Here is a 20,405-nt window from a genome sequence, read left to right on the forward strand (position 1 = left end):
CCTAAATACTACTTTTTTTATCATCCCTTAGAGACTTTCCACTGTTCCTGCTCAGGGCAAAAGGGAAAGATGAGCTGCTTGTCAAACCACTTAAGCTGCTTCATGAGAATATTTTGTCTTAAGAGCTGGGGTTGTTTAGCCTGGAGGAGGCTCAGGGGGAGACCTTATTGCTCTCTACAATTACCTGAAAGGAGGTTGTAGCCAGCTGGGGGTTGGTCTCTTCGCCCAGGCAACCAGCACCAGAACAAGAGGACAGAGTCTCAAGCTGTGCCAGGGGGAAGTTTAGGCTGGAGGTGAGGAGAAAGTTCCTCACAGAAAGAGTTGTTGGCCATTGGAATGTGCTGCCCAGGGAGGTGGTGGAGTCCCCATCCCTGGAGGTGTTCAAAAAAAGATTGGATGTGGCACTTAAAGCCAGGCTTTAGCTGTGAGGTGTTAGGCGATAGGTTGACGATGTCTGAGGTCTTTTCCAAGCTGGCTGATTCTGTGAAGAGGTTTTTGTGGAGAGAAGGGGAAAGCTAGTCCTGAGTTATTCTGGTCCTGGTTATAAAAATCTCAAGCAGCTTCTATTTCAAGCTGGTATCAGATGTGTCTCTGGACTGTGACTAGCAGCCAAGCTGCCTGCCTTGCAGCTATGCTGTGCTCTCAATAAACAACCCAAGCCAGCCTGCAGTTTGTTCCAGTCATTTATTTTTGTATCATGGCATTTCAGAGCAGTGAATACAGAGGCTTTGCTCCTCTAGGTTTTAATATGCTCATCTATTGTACCTAGACTACAGTGGTCTGTATTTCATAAGTGAGTTGTACTTGATCACAGCACAGAAGTCCTTTACGGCTAGATCTAACACCAGAGTTAGGGGCCTCGTGGGGTCAAAGTCCGGTAGGTAGGTGCCTAGGCCCTGGCGTGGACTTGGCACCCACTGAGGTGCCTGGACTCCTGCTACAGGGGACAGAGAGACTTAGGCAGCTCTAAAGGGTGATGCAGGAACCTGTCTACCAAGCTCTTCTTACAGGTCACTGGAAGTTCTGCTGCGAAGGTGAGGTCTTCTGAAAAGCCATCTCTCCCTGGGGTCCAGACACAGATGGGTTGTGAGTGAGTCTGTGTGGAAAGCAAGTGTCTGCAACTGCTTGTTCTGTAAGCAGCACCTAAATCAGCTCTTGGATCTAGCCCAGGGCTTTTTGGCCAGGCCTCTGGGTACCCGTGGGGTCGGACCACGCTGGGTGTGCAACTATATTGCTTAAGAGGTGTTCAATTACAGGTAAATTGATAACTTTTATAATCAACAGTCAAATCTTTCCAATGAATATTGCTTCTTCTTAAAAAAAATAACATGAAATCAGTCCCTACTCCTGCAGCAATCCCTGAAATAATGTTTCTGTCAACATCTTTGTCATGCAAGTAGCAGCGTGTAGGCAATCCCAAGACCAAAAGCCTGCCCAGAGGGAAAGTGAGGCACTTAGGCACAGTGACTGGCAGCCACTCAGGACCTAGGCAAGACCTAGGAACAATCACTAGACCTGATTCCCATGCTTGAGCTTGAACCACTGGACAGGCAGATGTCTGGGCCTACTGCATGGATGGCAGCAGTGTCAAGATGGGCTTTGTTTCATGGGTCATGCTTAAACTCACTCACTCACTCACTCACTCTTCTGAGCTCGTTTCCTGTACCTTTCACTCCAGAAACCAGAGCAACTTGGTTCCAGTTCTCTGCTTTGAGAGCAAGGATGGATTAAGAGTAAGGTAAGCATTCTAAAAACACCAAGTTGACTTTTCACAGACACAGGTGCAGTGCAGAGACAATGCAGATGATGTTTTGGTACAGAAAGCAAAGTCTGTTAAGGGGGGCATCTGTTGGTACGGCGTTACGCTTTTTGGTGCGCCAGATGGTGTGTTCCAGGAGCAATCTGGCTCTGCCGCCAGTCTAGAGAAGGCTTAACAGGACACACACGAGCCGCGCAGGTGAGTCCGTGCTCCGGCACCTGCTGGAGCTGCGCTGTGCTACTGAGGTGGTGCAGGGATTCCTTCTGAAGCCACCTTAGACTTTTCTCTCTCCCTTTCTTCTTTCTCAAACCCTGAACAGCAGATGGATCTGCCCTTGGGGTACCGGGCGCAGCACTTCCGCATCTCCTGAAGCACAGTTGCGCACTTGTACTCCAGGTAGTTGTTCGCTGGAAAACAAGAAGGAGACACTGAGTCTGCAGAGAGGAGCAGCTTTTGTCCCCAGAGGGGGCACAGCTAGCCTAGCCCTTCAGCTGCTGGGCAGCCTGTGTCTCTGAAAAGCAAGAGCTGCTTACAGGTGTTTTCACAGTATCACTGAGGTTGGAAAGGACCTCGAGGATCATCGAGTCCAACCTATCAACACAGACCTCATGACTAGACCATGGCACCAAGTGCCACGTCCAATCCCCTCTTGAATGCCTCCAAGGACGGTGACTCCACCACCTCATCGCTTTCTCTGCTCTACTGAACCCTCTCTTTAGTTCCAGCTATCTAAAGCCATGCAAAGGCATCCTTCCTGTTGTGGATGGGAGCACCCTCAGTCCCTCAGTGTTGTAGCTATCACATCTTACTACACTAAGGATGAGGTTTCCCTTGTTGCTGCTGCCCTTCAATCCTTACTTTCTTTAGCTTGTGTGTTTTCAAGCTGGCTCTTGTCGTCCAGGGTCTTAAGTCCAGCTGCCAATTCACTGTAAGTGTAAAGCTAAGAGCATCCAAAGAGGATCTGATACAAACAGGGACCTGCAGACCCTTCAGCACTCTGGCATCTGTAAAAGGAAGGGGTGAGAAGCACGACTGCCAGCCCCCTACCGGTGGCCCATGGGGGCCAGGCTGCAGCTTTGCAGCGTAACTGAAGCAGGCAGCACTTCGCCAGACACCGGCAGCCGACTCCAGCTGCACAGAGCCACTGACATGACTACTGTCCACACAAAGGTCCCAGTTCTAGCTCAGGAGGTCCCCTAGCCACACAACTGCTACTTGAGCTCCTCCTCTCTTCCTAAGCTTTCCCTTTGGGCGCTGCCAGAGCTGAGACACGGGGCTGAGTGAGCTCCTAGTCTAACCTGGGATGGCCAAGCACAGCTACACCCTGCTCTCTACTTTCTCCAGCTTGCCTTTGTCTCAGGCTCAGAGCTTTCACTGCACCAGCAGGTTCAGGCACCACAGGACACAGCTGGTTTCTCCAGCTTCCTTCCTGCCCTAGTGCCTTGCTGGCTGCCACTGCCAGCTGAGGAGGCAAAGCCCACAGTGCTTTGCAGGGCTGGCCAACAGGCTCTTGGAGAGAAGTCCTGTGGGGACGAGAGCAGACTGAGGCTGTGGCTTGAATTAATAACCACCTGCCTGTCTGCACAGGCTACCTGCTCTGCCTTGGATGGATCCCTACACAGCTGCATTCACCTCCACACCCCCACCCCCCCCCAGGCCCCGCACTGACTCAAAAAGACTGAAAGAAGCAACAGTAACCCAGCGTGAGACAAACAGCCAGTGCTGGAGAGCCCAGAAAGCAGCGCTGAGTGCCTTCCACTTAATGAGCAAGCCAGCTGGCTCTGAGGGCTGGGCTATATATTCCCTCCCTGGGCTGCTGAGTGACCTGTAACACAAGCAGAGAGATCACCCCTGAGAAAAAGGTTATGGTGATGTCACTGATTCATGCAAGCTGGCAACCTAGAAAGCATGGCAGGCCCCTGGACAGGAAAGTGCATCTGTCTGTGCCATAACCTACTGCTGCTGAGCGCTCCAGGGCTCCCCTAACTGCTCCTCTGCCTGAGAGGTTTGTTTCTAAACCCACACCTACACAGAGGCATGCTCTGCTATCTGTTAGGGACTAATTCTTGAAAAGCACAAGGGTTAGTTAGACAAAGGATGGCAAAACACTACAGAGATTCCCAGTGGGCATTCAGTCTCACAGACTTTTTGAAACAAGGACTCACTCCAAGAACAGCCTTTGAAAAGCCAGCAACTCCCAAAGTCCTGCTTCCACCCTCTGCACTGTGCACACTTCTACCACATCTATCTTTACAGGGAAGTATTTGCTGTGCTGTCTTCAGCTGTGCAGCTCAGACAGCTCCAGAGCACTCCAAAATGCCAGCTAGAGACGTGCTGGACAGCAGAATGTGCATGCAGCAGAGTCAAAGAGCTTCCTTGCCAGCACTTAAGCATCCAGACCAAATCTGTGCACAAACCTCTGCAGGTGAAACGCTTGGGACAGCATCCATGGGTATCATCCAAAGGACACAGTCACAGATGGAAACAAAAGAGGGGGAGCAGGAGCTTGTTAAGTGGAGTTACTGTGGGGAAAGCAGCTCTTCATGGGAGAATGCTCCAACCATGAAGAGAGCAGAAGGCATGACCTGGTCAAAGGTTGGGGTAGAGGGAGTTGTTTGAGCTCTCTGTGCTGAACACAGCTTCCAAAGAACAATCCTGGGAGAGACAGACATCTACCAATAACTCACTACTAATTTCCCCTACTTTTCCCCAGATGTTTTCATCACTCCTATGCTCATCCCCAGCCACTGGGGTGGTTGTGTTACCTGCACAGACTGCAATCACTGTTTGCTGCAGCTTGCAAACCATCTTGCCATGTCTCTATCAGGAACCCTTCCTCCCTCCCTGCTGTATTGTAGCTAACCTGCTTATAGTCTGCAAATGAATGAAAGGCAGAAATGAGCTGCTGTGGAACTGGTCTGGCTGCTTTTAGCTGTAGCATCACCAGCCTCCTGCCTTGCTGGGCCTGGGTTAACACCATGATGCTCAAAGCATGCTGGCTAAGGGCTCTACCAGGTGAGTTAGGGAGAACTCTTTCCCATATGGCTGGGCTGCCTTGGCACACACAAAGGTTTTCTCTTATTCACTCCCTAAGGCAAAGCCTTTTCCAGGAAGCAACCAACGTTTTGGGTTTTAAATATTATCCTCTGCAAGTAACAAGCCTGCTCTCCTCAACTCAGGCTCCCCAAACACATAATCACACCATCTCCCTTGCCCCTACAACTATTTAGCTGAGCTGATACAAAACAGCTGACAGAGGTCTCCAGAGGGAAGCCACCTCACACCCTGAGGCCAGATCACATATACCTAATCCACTCCTGACAGACAGCTGTCTGCTCTGCTCTTAAAATACCCCTGGAGCTACAAGCTCTGCTTTTTCATACAACCCACCCACTACCTCCCTACCCTCTCTGTAAGGGAGCTTATTATAATGTCTAGCTCTGCCTGCCTAAAGCTGAGTCTGAAAGACTACACGTGGAAGCTCAGCACCAGCACGGAGGACACATGAAATCAGCACAACACTTCTATTCCAAACACTCTGGTTTGTGCTAATGGTGTCTTGTTAATCAAGCACAAAGGGTTTCTGTCAGACATCATGCCTGCTCTGCAAGCAGGTAATGCTAGCCTGCCTGCCTGCTTTCCTTCCTTCTCAAGGTGAAAAGAGAAAAGGGTTAAGTTAAAAGAGTTCACTTCCACCAAAAAGCAAGACACCAGAAAGACAAAATGACACTTGATACCTTGCAAGCATTTCTGTATTTCACAGGCTTGTTTCTGGCAAGGATCCTTCTGGGGCATGTTCAGAGAACTAAAATGATAGGAAAATGTTAATGTAGGAAGAATGTACCTTTCAGGGGATGGGGTGGGGCAAAAACATTATCTTAAAGTCAAGGCTTTAAAGACCTCCAAATTCCCCACCCCCACCCCCCCCACTGCCATGGGCAGCTCAGAAAACATCTGTTTCTGCTTACAGATGGCTGCCAACATACACAAGAACTCTCTATGCCTGGCTGAAGGGTGATAAAGTGGACAATGAATAAAGGAAGCTTTATGTCACCTGACTTGAAGGCCTTTTGCTTTGGACAAAATGTTTCCCTTTTCACTTGGGTGCAGAAAGATCCCAGCAATAATAATTCACATTAACATGGCTGACTGGCTTTTAACAGTTGTGTGCCTGTAGACCTTGCAGTGAAACATTGATGGCTTCACAGAATAGCAGTAGTTGTGTTAAGAGCCTTCTTCTCTGAGAGCTCTACACAACAAGGATTTGGTGGCAATCACATAACTGCAGCTGGAGGAGGCCTTTCAAAAGCACCTAAACGAAACAACTGAGTTGTGAATGTTCCACAAAGGAGACAGGGAGGGCTTTTTTTCCCCTCCCTCTTTGTTCCAGGAGGAATTCTCTTGGAAATCCCCTCCCTCAAAGAAATCTAGACTGAACAAGCTCCAGCTTGTTCAAACCTCTAGAAAGCAGGATTTCAGACACTCAGTTTGACTTTCTGCCGCCGAGACACCTGTCACTGTGAGAGACCAAAAGGGCAGCGGAAGCTGCTGGTGCTCGTAGTTGCATGGGAAACCTCTGCAGGAAAGCAGCACTGCTGCCCAAAGCAGTAGAATAGAATAGAATAGAATAGAATAGAATAGAATAGAATAGAATAGAATAGAATAGAATAGAATAGAATAGAATAGAATAGAATAGAATAGAATAGAATAGAATAGAATAGAATAGAATAGAATAGAATAGAATCCAGGTTGGAAGAGACCTTCAAGATCATCACGTCCAACCTATCATCCAACACCACCTAATCAACTAACCCATGGCACCAAGCACCCTATCAAGTCTCCTCCTGAACACCTCCAGCGATGGTGACTCCACCACCTCCCCAGGCAGCCCATTCCAATGGGCAATCACTCTCTCTGTGTAAAACTTCCTCCTGACCTCCAGCCTGAACCTCCCCTGGCGCAGCCTGAGACTGTGTCCTCTTGTTCTGGTGCTGGCTGCCTGGGAGAAGAGACCAACCTCTGCCTGTCTACAACCTCCCTTCAGGTAGTTGTAGAGAGCAATAAGGTCACCCAGCAGTGAGACTTCAGCTCACCCTGAGACACAGGTCAGCTCCTGCCCCAGTCCAGAGCTAGGGAGGTGCTGCCTTTCACACTTCTCATCATTCAGCAGCCCACAGCCCTTCTCAGTACAGCCTGGGCACTATTGCTGGCATCCTGGCCAAACTCCACTCGGGGCAATCCCATTCTGCCTACCTAGAACTCCCTCGGATATTTCACTTGGACAGAATACTCCTCTTCACTGCCTGTCCTAAACTCTCGTGTGATGGTGCTGTGTGGTGTTTAACTGCTTCCACCCCGGAGGTGGCTGCATTTCAGTGGAGAGAGAATTGCACAAAACATACAACGACATCTTCCTAGAGCCACTGCTCCTGAAAGACAAAAAGTCAGGTTAGAGCGTGACTGGGAACAAACAGAGCACAGAACAGAGCAGGGGCAGCGTCTGCACATACCAGATTAATCACCAGGCACAAGTTTAAGCAGCAGTTCTTCCACACCACCGAGCTGTAAGCAACAAGGAAAAGTTCAATACGTCTACAGTAACTGCGGCTGAGCTAATGGACTTCAACAATTATAACAGTCCTTTGGCGTCCCTCAGGGATCTCAAATGACTTCACAAATAGGCATGACTATGGCCTGTTGTCGCCACCATCCTTACCATGAGGTGGTGCTCTATCTCCCAAACGCGAGAGTTACTATCCCTGTACTGCTCACCCTGGGACAGCTGCCACATGTGAGGCAGCCGGGATGGGGGGAGCTGGCTGGGTCGCAGCGCCTCACCCAGGGGAACCTGAACTCTTTGGATCCGAGCCCTCAGCATACCTTCCTCCTGGTGGGGGGAAAGCGACAAAAAGAGCAGGCAGTTACTGGCAGTGCAGGAGAGGCACCTGCAAGAGCAAAGCCACGATCACTGGGAAGCCGAAAGGACACTTGCCTCTTCCGCAGCCACAAGCCACGTTTTGCGGTGCTCATCACAGTACACACCCACACGCCGCACCCACAGCCGCACGGGAGGAGTGCCAGCGTGCCCTCCTTCTGCCATCCCCTCAGGCACTTCTGGATGCTCCCCTTAGGTGGATGGCATCAGCCCTCGGGGTACACACACGGCCTCTTTAGCTCGGAGTACATCCACTCCCGGAGGAAGCGCTCAGACCTGAAAGGCACCGCTGGGTGACGTCTGACTTACTGTGGGAGATGCTAAGTGCTGAGAGGTCCCTACAGGCCAGCTTGGGGAGCTAAGGTGGTGCCTAAGTGGCCAGGAGTTTCGTGACACAGGTTGCACGCTTGGACACAGGTGCTGTACGGTGTTTGTAAGGCATTCTCGGGCAAAAGGTGCTATTGGTACGAAGCTAAACCCTGGGACTACTGGCTTTGCTTATTCTACTAACAGTCCTAGTAACAGTCTGTGCAAAACAGGGCAGGGGGGTGTCAAAAAACCAAAAACAAGAGTAAGAAAAAAAAGTGTTTTACAGAGGAGCTCTGTGGCTAGTGATGGTCTAAATCCCAAAAAGCAAAACTTGTGGTGAGAGGTGGAATGAGCTGAACAAGAACGAAGATCAGTCTGGAGACAAAGCATGAAACTCCATCGGCAGGACTCTCCTATCTGGAGCTTGCAGGGCTGTCATTGTGAAGGGTCCTTTGTCTCATCTCTCAAGAGGAGGGCAGCATTGTCCATTCCTGTCCCAGCTTCTGGGGAACAGCTCTTGTGACCTTGCGTGGTTCAGCTTACAGAGAGCCACCGACACCAGCAGGGGCAAAGGAATTGTGGGCATTGAGGTGGTTCTTCCTACTGGGGTTTTTTTTTGTTCAGCAGCAAGTTTATCTGTGTGCCAGTTAGATCAAGCTGGAGTCATTGGCAAATGAAGGCCAGAGGAAATGATTTTTCTCTTTGAACCCTAGAGGAGGTAATCAAAATGGTACAGACAGTCTTCATCCTTTATCTAGGCTTAAAGCAGGACAGGATTAAGCTGCAACACATGTAACATCCTCCTGCCCTGAAGCAGACGCAATATTCCTATCCCAGTGAAACACAGTGGTCTTCTGAAAACTTGGAAAGGTATAAGGCATGTTTCAGACAGGAGCAAGAAAATCTGGGTACAAAATAAAGTAGGGAAGGTCAGGGAGAGAAAGAAAATTGTTATACATCGGGGTACAGATACAACAGGAAACACACTTCCACGCTGTTCCACATCTCACATCAGTGCTTCTCTACCTTTTCTGAATCAAAGGCCCACGGGAGCTGTTTTGGAAACAAAACACCAACCAGCCTGAACAGCACTGTCACAGCGTTTTCATTTCTGACAGAGACAAAAAACCCCAACCTGAGTGGTTTGGATTTATTACTTCTTTGAATCCCATTCTGTTTGTTTCCCTGCTCAGTGTGTGGGAAGGTGTGTGTGCATTACGGCAAGGATTACACTGCTCTGGAGACCGTCCTGGGATGTGGCACAGCCAGTCCAAAGCAATGCCCCAGCAGCTGGATCACTGGCGTTTAGAGGAATGTGACAAGCCTCACGAGGCCTTCAGCAGCAAGATAAGAGGGTTAAAGGGACACTTCTGCAAGTGAATTTCATCCTGCTTTTACCCTAAGTCACTTCACAAGTTTAAGCCCAAGCGCAGAAACCGCTTTGCCAGGCAGTGAAATGCGGCAATCGCCACTGCTCCTCTTCAGTCAGCTGAATGTAATCACCCAGGTTGGAATTTGGCCAGGATGCTCTCCTACTCTGCAGGTCCATCATGACCAAAAGTGCTCAGAAACTTGCTTTTATTCCATTCAAAGCTGAAATGTCTTTAGGCCATCATCCCCAGAACCAGGAGACTCAGGACTGACTTCAGTATTGAAAAAGCTATCGCTCAGTAAGTGAATGCTGCTCCCTACAGTAGGCAAGCTCTCCTGGAAGGTCTCCTACCCAAATACTAACCTGGTCCAGTCTTGCTGAGCATGTATGTTTGTGTGTATTGTGCTTGACCATGGCAGTAATGACAGCTACAGGACTGAAAGGACAAGGTCTCACGCAGAGGACGCTGCGCACAAGGGCCAGCGCTTAGCAGGTTTTCACCCTTTGCCCTAGTAACTTGTTCCAGACTCCTCTAAACTTCATAGCTCTGAAGTTCAATAGCTGCCAAAGTTCAAAGGCCTAGCCTGGCCTCCCTTTTCAGCAGCCTGTAAGGCTGTTAGCAAGGTGCCCCATTAGCACCACCAACAAAATCTTGAGGTCAGGTAAAACCATCAACTGAGTCTGCAGTATGCCAGGGCTGTCTTTAGCACTCAAACATAAGGGAGAAAGAGAAGATCTGAAAAGCCTGTGCACCTGAAACTGTACAGAAGGAAATGAAACTTATACAGTTCCTCCACTCTTTTTTTCTGCAGATTTGATCAGAAAGCAATTAAAAAAGCCTGAAGGAAGACGTGGGTGCAGGGAGAAGTAAACTTACTTCTATTCAAAACGAGTTGTAAACCCTGCTTCTTGTACTGCTTGCCTCCTAACCTGGTCCATAAACCACATCTAGCACAAAGCCAATCAGCAGATTTATCTGCAGGATTGCAGTGTCATCCTTTGACACAGATTTTAATGTTCCCATTAGCATAATTGCAGAAGTTGAGCTGTTTTGAGGTATTGATCTGGAGAGATTTAGAGCTCAGTCCCCGCAGACAGGAACTGTCCATCTCAGGCCTTAGAAGTTTAATGCTGTACTGGGACCTGGGTGGATTTCTGAGCCATACAATACATGAATAAATGTGAGAATGGCCAGAAGGAGGAGTGCACCTTGTGGTAAAGACAATTTATTTGCTTTTCAACTGGGTACATTAAAATATTGTACAAAAACAGTCAAAGAGATTGCTCCTGCTTGGACCATCCCTAGAGCCAGAGCTCTGCAGGCTGAACAAACTCCACCCTCTACTGCCTTCTGTTTTAAAAGGGGACTGGGTCAGACTGTTAGAAGAGTTCACCTGCCTTTCAGGAGCCAAGGGAAAAAAGCAATGCTACAACTCAGTGAATTCAGCACAGGGTTGTGCTAACGCTGCCACACAGCTTCTGGACCAAAGCTGCCAGTTTGGCTTTCTGGTGGAGACTAGGGAGCTGCCTGCACACACCCCCTGTGCACGCAGCCTCCAGGAGCTAAAGGGCACTGAGCTATCCCGAAAAGCCCTGCCTGCATCTTGCAACAAGTCAGGGATCAGATGAGCTGTCTGCTGACGTAAGAGCATGTTGACTCACTCTAAAGCTTCTTCTTGGGGGTTTGTACTCTACTCTGCCTGGAGCACTCGACCCCAGCGAGCACCTCAGTGACTCCACTCTCCACTCTGCCCGACCTACTGAGGGGTAGCAGATGCTCACCGACCAGCCGGGGTTGTCCAGCAGTTTGGGGAGAGCAGGTCTAGCTTTGGTAGGATCTAAAGAAACAGAAAGACAAAAAGCGATGGACAGAGTGTGGGAGGAGCCCCGAAGAGGGAAGGGGAGGACGAGGAAAGGGTGGTGGGAGCCGGGCCTCGTGAAGAGCCGGCGGAGGAGCGGCTGTGGGGGGCAGGGAGAACAGGTTGGGGAGGGGGTGTGGAACCAGTGCGGACGGCGGGCCGGCTGTAGCGGGGAGGAGGCGGGAAGGGCCGGCGAGGCCCGGCCGCCGCGGCGAAAAGAGGGCGCAGCACGTCTCCATAGCAACTACCTCCCACCCGGGACGGGCCTGCGGGGCTCGGCGGCCGGCCCTCGGCGTGAGACGGCACCAGGAGGAGCGGGAGGCGCCCAGCCGGGCCCCTCGGGCCGCCCACCCGCGACCTACCTGCAGCCACGCGCCAGGTGACAGCCAACACCGCGTGCACCGAGCAAAACCTTCCCCCGCCCTCCCCTCTGACCCCGCAGCCTCGCACCCCGGCTGCTCGCAGGCCCCAGCGGCCGGTGCGCAGCGGAGCCGAGCCCCGCCCCGAGCCGGGTCGAGCCGAGCCGCCCCGCCCCGTTCCCCTCCGCCCCGCCGCCTGCCCCGCCCCGCCGCGGGCAGCGGCTGCGGCGCGGAACCCCGGGGCCGCCGTTCGCGTGGGAGACACGGCGCTTCCGCCGCGCCGCACCGCCCGCCTCTCCGGAAGCCAGGCTGCACCTCCGCTGCGCCGATTGGCTGGAGGGACCGGCGAGCCTCGCTGGGATTGGCCCAGCTGCGGAGTGCGGGCGGGGGGGGTGGCGCTGCTGGCAGAAGTGGGGGCAGACGGGCGGGCGGTGACGCGATGGCGGTGCAGGCCGTTCACCTGGAGGCCGACGCGTTCCTGGTGTGTCTCAACCATGCGCTGAGCACCGAGAAGGAGGAGGTCATGGGGCTCTGCATTGGCGAGGTACCGGCGTCTAGCGGGGCTTGTGGTGTGCGGGCTGGTACCTTGCGAGCGGGGCTCGGTCGCCGCGGCGGGGAGCGTTGCACAGGCCTATGCAGCACGGTTCCCCGGCAGCGCTGCGCTGCTGGGCCTCGGGCCTTCCCTCGCCGCTCCTTGCCAGCCTCCACGCGTAATTGCGGCTGCCGTGAAAGTCAAAGCTTAGAGTCAGGAAAACTTCCCATCTGCGCGCCTGGCTGTACTCCGGTGTGTCCCTTTCTCCTTGCTGGAGGTGCGGGAGCCAGCCTTTGCCTCGGGGAGTGGTTATTTCTTTACCAGAGGAGTGATCTCTTTTTCCCTTCTGTGTCGTTAGGTTGACACCAGTCGAATCGTGCACATCCATTCTGTCATCATCCTGCGCCGCTCAGATAAGAGAAAAGACCGCGTGGAAATCTCCCCCGAGCAGCTCTCAGCTGCTTCTACTGAAGCAGAGATATCCTTTAGAAGAGGCAGCAGCAGACTGGGCAGCGAAGTGGTTTCCATCAGACCTCTTTTTATCTGCTTTGCTTTAGGCTTGTACTAGTCAGCTTGAAGTTGCCTGCTGTGTCTCCCCTAGTCTGGAGTGCTTGTGCTGGCAGTTGGTGCTCCCTGGGGCCCTTGCTGGTTCCAGCATCTGCAGAGGAATGGTGTTATAACTGTGGGTTATATTTTCTGTGTATTTGGTGGCAAGCAAAACTAAAAGTGTGTTTTGGGGAGCAGTTCAGGGAGGCTTAGTAGAAGTTGAAAAGGTTGGGAAGTCTCTTTCTGAGTGTGGTGCACTGGAGAGCCTTTTCACTACATAGGTTAAAGGATGCTGGTTTGGACAGCCTGCTGCTATGTCACTTTACTGCCACAGGCAAATTAAATCCAGCCTGCTTCTGCAGCAGTGGCATGCTGCCCGTGCTGCACAAGAAGCTTCTGTCAGCCACGTGTCTTGCCACCCCTCTGAAGGGACCTGGAATTCTGCTGACTGATGAGAAGCTCTTGCTGCTGTTCCTCAAGGGGGAAACTCCTTCCATTTGCTCTCCTGGTGTCAGAAAGCACCTTGACTCACACACAGGTTGGCTGAAATGACGGGACGTCCCATGAGAGTGGTGGGCTGGTATCACTCTCACCCTCACATTACTGTCTGGCCATCCCATGTCGGTAAGAGCACTCTTGGTTTAGGTCCTAAATCAAAGCTCACAGCTGGATAATTACTTTGCTACATTGACTGGCTTTTCACAGCTGCACATCCCAACTAGCACAGTTTGGTTTCTCACATAGAATCGTAGACTGGTTTGGGTTGGAAGGGACTTCCAAAGGTCATCCAGTCCAACCCTCCTGCAGTCAGCAGGGACAACCTCTGCTAGAGCAGGCTGCTCAGAGCCTTGTCCAGCCTAACCTTGAATATCTCCAGGGATGGGGCCTCAACTGCCTCCCTGGGCAACCTATTCCACTGTTCCAGCACCCTGATGGTGCAGAGCTTGTTCCTAACATCCAATCTAAATCTGCTCTTCTCTCATTTCAGACCATTGCTCATTGTCTTATCCCTACAAGCCTTTGTAAACAGTCCCTTTCCAGCCTTCTTGTAGCCCCCCTTCAGGTAGTAGGTGGGCTTCAGGAACTTTTGCCAATACCCTTGTTCCTGTCCTGTGCTCCAGGTGCTCAAACTGCCTGTGACTCTTAGGTCACTGATCTGCTAATGCTGTGCTTCCAGAAAAAAACACAAAACAACAACAATAACAACCAGAAAAGATGTGGGAGTCACAGACCTTCTGTGATGAGTTTTGACATCCATCAGTGTCAATGCAAAACTGGAAATGTTTCTGAAGGCATGTGCATACAGAATAGAATACAGAAGAAACCAGGCTGGAAAAGACCTTTGAGTCATTAAGTCCAACCTACCACCCAACACCATCTGATCAACTAAACCATGGCACCAAGTGCCTCACCTAGGCTCTCTTCAAACAGTTCCAATGATGGTGACTCCACCACCTCCCTGGGCAGCACATTCCAATGGCTAACAACTCTCTCTCTGAAGAACTTTCTCCTCACCTCCAGCCTAAACCTCCCCTGGCACAGCTTGAGACTGTGTCCTCTTGTTCTGGTGCTGGTTGCCTGGGAGAAGAGACCAACCCCTTCCTGGCTACAACCTCCCTTCAGGGAGTTGGAGAGAGCAATGAGGTCTCCTCTGAGCCTTCTCCAGGCTAAGCAACCCCAGCTCCCTTAGCCTCTCCTCGCAGGGCTGCCCTCCAAACCCCTCCCCAGCTTTGTTGCCCTTCTCTGAACAGGTTCCAGCAACTCCAGCAATACCTGTTGGGGATTATGGCTGCTTTTCCACTGTGAGGACTGCAGAGCCCTGGAACAGGCTGCCCAAACTGTTTGTGGAGTATCCATCCCTGGAGGCATTCAAAACCTGCCTGGCTGTGTCCCTGTGTGGCCTGTGCTTGGTGATCCTGCTCTGGCAGGGAGTTTGGACTTGATGCTCTTTGGAGGTCCCTTCCAACCCCCAACATCCTGTGATGCTGTGTGACTTTCTGCACTCCTTCAGGTGAGCACTGTGGCTCTCACTCTCTTGTCTCTTTGCCTCCAGATGTCCGCACACAAGCTATGTACCAGATGATGGACCAAGGCTTTGTAGGGCTCATATTTTCCTGCTTCATTGAGGACAAAAACACAAAGGTAGGCAACTGAAACATGGCACTGAAATGCCAAAATGCTCCTGTGAAATGTCAGCCCCTGTGCCAAGCTGAAATCATTGCATGCAGCCTGCAAGAGGGGCTGAGCTCTTGCTTGGAGCACAGTCAAAGCAGGACTGGAATGGGGGAGTTGTTTGGCCTGTAATGCCAATGACAGAACAATGAGTTATTGATTGCTCTGTGCTGATCCACAGCCTGGCTCTCCAGCCAGCAGAGCTGGGCTGGTACTGGGGTCCTGGGGCTGCATCAGGTGGCCACAGTATGTGTGTGCACTGCAGTGTGCAGCCTGGAGAAGAGAAGGCTTCAGGGAGACCTTTCAGCAGCCTTCCCCAGTACCTGAAGGGGGCCTACAAGCAGGCTGAAGAGGAACTGTGTGCAAAGACCTGCAGTGATAGGACTAAGGGGCAATGGCTTGAAATTAGAGGAGAATAGATTTAGATTGGACCTTAGGAGCAAGTTCTTTACCATGAGGGTGGTGGAACACTGGAGCAGGTTGCCCAGGAAGGTGGTTGAGGCTCCATCCCTGGAAATAGTTTAGGTCAGGCTCTACAAAGCTCTGGTCAAGCTGCTCTAGTGGAGGATGTCCCTGCTGACTGCAGGGGGGTTGGACTGGATGAGCTTGGGAGGTCCCTTCCAACCCAAAGCACTCTATGATTCTATGGATGTGTGAGTTGCCCTTCAGCTCTTGAGCCCAGGGGATGCAGCTACTTGCACCTGTGTGCCTGTAGCATGAGAAGAGCTGTCAGTGCTGTCTCTCCTCTAGGTTTTCCAGGTGTCTGGCTTAAGATTATTTCTTTCATAATGAGTCTGTGAGTATCTGCTGGTAAACAGTTCCAACATAGCCATCAAAGCAGCATCTCTGTACCTTGGTAACCTCTTAGAAGGCTACTCAAAAGCAGATTCTGCTTCCTAAAGGAACATGTGGCTCTAGACTGTTTTGCTCATGGAATCTGACTTCTGCTATCTCTCTTAGACAGGCAGGATTCTCTACACCTGTTTCCAATCCATTCAGGCCCAGAAGAGCTCAGAGTGAGTACAGCAGAATGATGTCCAGCATCAATTTGTGTTTCATCATCTCTGGGTTGTCTTAAATCAAAAAATGATAGTTGAGTGGCTTGTAGACTGGTCAGGAGAAGCAAATATTGTGTAGAGATGCCTGAATGAGGTCTGCTTGCTCTTCCTAATGCAGGCTGCTTGAAGATTAAGACTAATTTAGTCAAGACAATTCAGTAGCTTAAGATTTGGTGTAGGGCACTGCAGTCTGGGTGTGAATTTGTGCTGTAATCTCTTGTGTAAAAGGCCAGCCTTGCTGCTTTCAGCTCTAGGGGTCAAGCACTCAAGCTTGCACAGAGTTCCCCTTACATACTGTCAGTGTTAGCCATCCACTTGCCAGCATTTCATCATTAACATTTAAGACAGGTTTGTGGCTATAAAAGGCTTCCACTTGCATATCAGCTCAGGCTTGTGTTCCCAGAAGTGCATTCTGCAGCAGCTTTGCAAGTCCTCTTTGGTATTTTTACCTCTGCTGCTTTGAAGCTGACTCTCTTTGATACCTTTTTAGATATGAAAGGATTGAGATTCCTATCCATGTTGTCCCCCATGAAACCATTGGGAAAGTATGTCTGGAATCAGCTGTAGAGCTGCCCAAGATCCTTTGTCAAGAAGAGCAAGATGCCTACAGGAGAATTCACAGGTAACAAGAGTGAGGCTGCAGCCCTCTCCCAGCCTGCCTGTGCTAACGTGTTTTACTGCTTTGCTGTGCTTCAAGTACCATAACCTCAGCAAGGGTGTAGAAGATAAGAAGCATTAGCAGCTTGTCTTCCTTTGTGGGAGAACTGATTGAACACCTTCATATGAGGAAGTAAAAGTTCTCTTAGCCCCACACACAAGAGCTAAGTGTAACTTCTGCTGCTGCAGCAAAAAAAAGCTAGTGTGTGTGTGAGCTGATGGGGAGGCTGCCTGGGGGGGTGAGCAGACGGGGAGGCTGCGGTGCTCTGCCTGGGGGGGTGAGCTGACGGGGAGGCTGCAGTGGTCTGCCTGGGGGTGACAGTAATTAGTGTTTAACCCCAGTAAGAGTGCTGAGAAGTCTGAAACCCAAAGTAAATAATCAGCTTTTTAGGGGGGTGGTTGGTTTTCTTTTGTCTCTTCTGGTGCCCAGCACTGATGTCTGTGCTGTCAGCTCTTTGCCCTTGTCAGTGTCCAGGGCTTCAACAAGTGAAGAGGTTTAGATGTCAGTGCAGTGTCAGTGACTGGTACCTAGTTGGTTCTGCAGCCTGGGTTTGCCTGGTCCTCTCCTCTCTTGTCACTGACCTGTGTTCTGTTCATTTTGTTAGCCTCACCCATCTCGACTCTGTAACCAAGATTCACAATGGCTCAGGTAAGGCTTCTCTTTGTTTTGCTAGTGGAGTCTTGAGCAGGGATTGGTTTGGCTCCAGCTTCAGGCAGCAGGAAACCATTTCTCATCAAAGACACTTGTAAAATAACTATAAAAAACACCAGCTTTGGGCTTTTTCTTTGCCATACAGTTGATATCCCATCACACTGTGCAGCCCAGGGAATTCCCTGAGACCACTGTCTTGTTGCATAAAGCTATTACAATAGACTCTGGGCTGGTTGTGTTTTGGGGGGAGGGTTTGCTGTTAGGACAGCAAGGGGATTTTGGATGTGGTGAGTCTTACACCTGTCTGCATCTCCTGGCATGTTAAGTGCATGTGACATCTTTGCTTTTGCCAGTGAGCTATGAAGAATCTTAATCCTGACTCTTGTCCAGGACAAATAACCTCATTGTCCATTTTCACCTGGCAACAAATGAGGCATTCTTTGCTTCTGAAATTAAGAGATGGATTGGCATCAGTGAGGACTGGTGTGCAGATCTCCAGGCTTGGATTGTAGGTCTGTCATCCCTCCCCTGGATGTCTAAAGCTCAGGTTCAAACAGCTTGTTTCCCTGTTGAGCAAGCTACTGCTCCTGCCTTTCCCATGAGCTTTGTCCAGGATGTTGGAGGGTTTTCCTGGCTGTCTCCAATACTCCTGGCCTTGGGGGGGTTTTGTAGCACACTGAGTCTTTCACACATTTGCATGGGCATGACACATTTCTGCTTCTTGCAGTGTTCACAAAGAACCTCTGCAGCCAGATGTCTGCCATCAGTGGGCCGCTGCTTCAGTGGCTGGAGGACAGATTAGAGCAGAACAAACAGCGAGTGCAGGAGCTGCAGCAGGAGAAAGAGCAGCTGCTGGAGGAACTGGCTGCTTTAGAGTGAAGGAGGAAATGCAGACCTTTCAGAAAACAGGCATGGAAAAAACCACAACTCTCCAAGACCTACTCCTGGCTGAAGGGTGGCCCAGCGTTGCCTTACAGTGAAGATATGGCTGTGCCTCTTCTCTTGCCCCATGCAGCACAGAGCACTTCTACAGGATCAGGGCTTCCTCTGCCCCAGCTTGAGGGAAAGCAGTGGTGTCTTTCCAGGTGCTGCATGATGCAGTGCCATTCTAGCTCAGTGATGGGGTTGGGTAGCACACAAAGAGACTTTAGTTGTGGGGGTCACACCTAGGGAACAAGGTGGTTTGCTTCCCCTGTATTTTGACAGAAGTCTTAACTGCTTTCTATGTATTCCAGGAGCCTAGAACAGAAGGGTTAGAGGAAAAAAAGTGTTTCCTTGCAGTCATAGTTGATGCTGCCAGCTTCTGCCTTTTAGTAGATTCAGTTGGCCATGACTTATATCTAGTAATGTTCTGGATTAGTGGTTGTCCACACGGGCAGGTAGGATGTGGTGGGAGGGAAGCCTGGGAGGAGACCTGGCAGAACTTTGGACATAGGATCTGTGTGCAGCATACTTGAAACCAAATAAAGTATTCCAAAGCCAGAGCTGTTTGGAGTAGGAATGAAATGGATGCTACAGATTGCCAGTGGCTGCACTTTTTGGACACAGTCTGTATTCTTTTGTTTCATGGAGCTGTTGCATGCCCAGCACTGAGATTCTCTACAAAAAGGACTTTCTGCTCAGTGGGAGCAGTGTAAAGGTTTAGATGCTGAGAAGTGATAGCTATGCAAGCCTGTCCTTCCTACATGAACTGCATTGCATTGGCTCCAATCTCATTAGATTGAAATGGATCAAAATACTTAGTTCTTAACCTGCTCTTGCTGCTGCATAGCAGGGTATCCACCATCATGTACATACTCAGTTGCATTCTGCTGTGTGAAGGTTGGACTTCATGATCTTTGAGGTCTCTTCCAACCTTAGTGATACTGTGATAAAATCATTGAGGTTGGAAAAGACCTTTTAAGAGTGAGCTCAAATGTTAATCCAGCACTGGCCAAGTCTGTCCCTGGGAACAGAGGGACCAACATCACAGTTCAAACTTCTGTTTTGGTTCTTATCTAAGTCCTGGGACACTCCAGTAAATGAAAATGAGCTGCCTGCATGACTGCAAGGGAGGCTGTGATATTCTGGACAAGTCATTAGTTTGGCTTGCTTTGGGAGAATGAAGATAACCTAGCTGGGGGAGGGATGCACACTCTCCCTCCAGTGAATAGCAAATGCTAATTAGCAACTGTAAATTGATCCTAACTGGGATCTGTGGACTGCCACCCTCTCTAGGGAGGCCAGAGGCCATTCTCACTGTATGGTATAAAACAACACACAGGTTTTGAGCATAACCACCTGCTCTCCACTCCTCAAGCAACAAGTTTTGCCCTTTCAGACTCTTAATATTTGATGTATTCCCATCCCACTGCTGCCAGATGTGGTCTGAGCTCCAGCACAAAGCTGAGATTCAGTGCTCTGGGATGCAGACTGCAAGAAAGGCAGAGGAACAACAGTTAAAGCATGACTGGATGCATGATGTTTGGATTGTAGTGCCAAAACAATGAGTTACTGATTACTCTCTACTGATCCACAGCCTGACTCTTCAGCCAGCTAAGCTGGGCTGGGGTTCTGGGGCCACATCAGGTGGCCACAGTATGTGTGTGCACTGCACTGTGAGAGTTACCCTTCATCAGTTCAGTGCAGGAGGTAAGAGCTTATTGCACATCTGTGCCTCTGGCTTCTTCAGGCTGAGCTGATTGACCAGGGCAATCCCTGGCCTCATGCCTCACAGGGCACCATAACCCCACCCACACCCTGCTCAGTAAATGTTCCCTGGCTGCCAACCTCATCTCTCTCTCTTCAGCAGGGATCAGGCAGATCCTTGTTCTGCAGAGCAGGATGAGCCATAGCTTGACAGAGGGGAAAACAAAGGAGAAGGAGCCACAGCCCTCCAGGAAACCCAGCTGGCAGTAGAGTGTTAGTTGTTTGGGGTTTTTTCACAGTAAGAGAATGGCAACATCCTCCTCTCACAGCTTGGCCAAACAGAAGCTGACAAACTCAGAATCAGAATGGTTTGAGTTGGAAGGGACCTCCAAAGGTCATCTGGTCCAAAAACCCAAGAGGAAGCTCTGATGTATGAAGCACACCAGTGTCATTTACATCCCTCAGGAAGAGGCTTTTTAGCCACAAGCCTTACAGGCAAAGGTTCAGCTGCAAACAGGACAGTGCTGGCCCTCGAGGAGGCACCACAGCCTGGCAGAGCCAACTCAG

At 50.6% G+C, this 20,405-nt stretch overlaps 3 protein-coding genes across 7 annotated transcripts; 1 reads left to right on the forward strand and 2 right to left on the reverse strand.

Annotated features, from left to right (window-relative positions):
• Nucleotides 1–672: 672 nt before the first annotated feature.
• Nucleotides 673–11,624, reverse strand: CMC4 (C-X9-C motif containing 4). 4 transcript variants are annotated; one of them, XM_068157563.1, is made up of 4 exons: nt 11,597–11,624; nt 11,158–11,213; nt 5,497–5,564; nt 673–2,166 (listed from the first exon to the last, which is right to left on the reverse strand). In XM_068157563.1, the coding sequence occupies exons 3-4, from the start codon at nt 5,552–5,554 to the stop codon at nt 1,997–1,999; spliced, it is 228 nt and encodes a 75-aa protein (XP_068013664.1). In that variant the 5' UTR covers nt 5,555–5,564; nt 11,158–11,213; nt 11,597–11,624; the 3' UTR covers nt 673–1,996. The 4 variants fall into 4 exon arrangements, with proteins under 4 accessions (XP_068013664.1, XP_068013666.1, XP_068013663.1 ...); XM_068157565.1 differs by lacking the exons at nt 11,158–11,213; nt 11,597–11,624 and adding an exon at nt 11,038–11,151; XM_068157562.1 differs by lacking the exons at nt 11,158–11,213; nt 11,597–11,624 and adding an exon at nt 7,013–7,102.
• Nucleotides 7,100–11,630, reverse strand: MTCP1 (mature T cell proliferation 1). The gene is made up of 6 exons (XM_068157561.1): nt 11,597–11,630; nt 11,158–11,213; nt 7,752–8,907; nt 7,476–7,646; nt 7,270–7,321; nt 7,100–7,188 (listed from the first exon to the last, which is right to left on the reverse strand). The coding sequence occupies exons 3-5, from the start codon at nt 7,857–7,859 to the stop codon at nt 7,274–7,276; spliced, it is 327 nt and encodes a 108-aa protein (XP_068013662.1). The 5' UTR covers nt 7,860–8,907; nt 11,158–11,213; nt 11,597–11,630; the 3' UTR covers nt 7,100–7,188; nt 7,270–7,273.
• BRCC3 (BRCA1/BRCA2-containing complex subunit 3) lies at nt 11,106–18,694 on the forward strand. 2 transcript variants are annotated; one of them, XM_068157558.1, is made up of 8 exons: nt 11,106–11,206; nt 12,484–12,603; nt 13,208–13,295; nt 14,725–14,813; nt 15,804–15,859; nt 16,392–16,523; nt 17,164–17,207; nt 17,938–18,694. In XM_068157558.1, the coding sequence occupies exons 1-8, from the start codon at nt 11,150–11,152 to the stop codon at nt 18,087–18,089; spliced, it is 738 nt and encodes a 245-aa protein (XP_068013659.1). In that variant the 5' UTR covers nt 11,106–11,149; the 3' UTR covers nt 18,090–18,694. The 2 variants fall into 2 exon arrangements, with proteins under 2 accessions (XP_068013659.1, XP_068013658.1); XM_068157557.1 differs by lacking the exon at nt 11,106–11,206 and adding an exon at nt 12,003–12,137.
• Nucleotides 18,695–20,405: the final 1,711 nt, after the last annotated feature.

This window comes from Melanerpes formicivorus, unplaced genomic scaffold (genome assembly GCF_026170545.1).
Source record: "Melanerpes formicivorus ecotype bairdi unplaced genomic scaffold, bMelFor1.0.p_v2 SCAF_37, whole genome shotgun sequence".
Taxonomy (NCBI): domain Eukaryota; kingdom Metazoa; phylum Chordata; class Aves; order Piciformes; family Picidae; genus Melanerpes; species Melanerpes formicivorus.

Excerpts from the sequence above, each read along its gene's own strand:
- CMC4 (XM_068157563.1), bottom strand. The coding sequence starts at position 5,554 with ATGCCCCAGAAGGATCCTTGCCAGAAACAAGCCTGTGAAATACAGAAA. Across the intron at positions 2,167-5,496 it reads AATACAGAAATGCTTGCAAG|CGAACAACTACCTGGAGTAC; the intron begins GTATCAAGTGTC and ends CTTGTTTTCCAG.
- MTCP1 (XM_068157561.1), bottom strand. The coding sequence starts at position 7,859 with ATGGCAGAAGGAGGGCACGCTGGCACTCCTCCCGTGCGGCTGTGGGTG. Across the intron at positions 7,647-7,751 it reads GGCTTGTGGCTGCGGAAGAG|GAGGAAGGTATGCTGAGGGC; the intron begins GCAAGTGTCCTT and ends TCCCCCCACCAG. Across the intron at positions 7,322-7,475 it reads AGATAGAGCACCACCTCATG|CTCGGTGGTGTGGAAGAACT; the intron begins GTAAGGATGGTG and ends TGTTGCTTACAG.
- BRCC3 (XM_068157557.1), top strand. The coding sequence starts at position 12,033 with ATGGCGGTGCAGGCCGTTCACCTGGAGGCCGACGCGTTCCTGGTGTGT. Across the intron at positions 13,296-14,724 it reads TGTCTGGCCATCCCATGTCG|ATGTCCGCACACAAGCTATG; the intron begins GTAAGAGCACTC and ends CTTTGCCTCCAG. Across the intron at positions 16,524-17,163 it reads GCCTACAGGAGAATTCACAG|CCTCACCCATCTCGACTCTG; the intron begins GTAACAAGAGTG and ends TCATTTTGTTAG.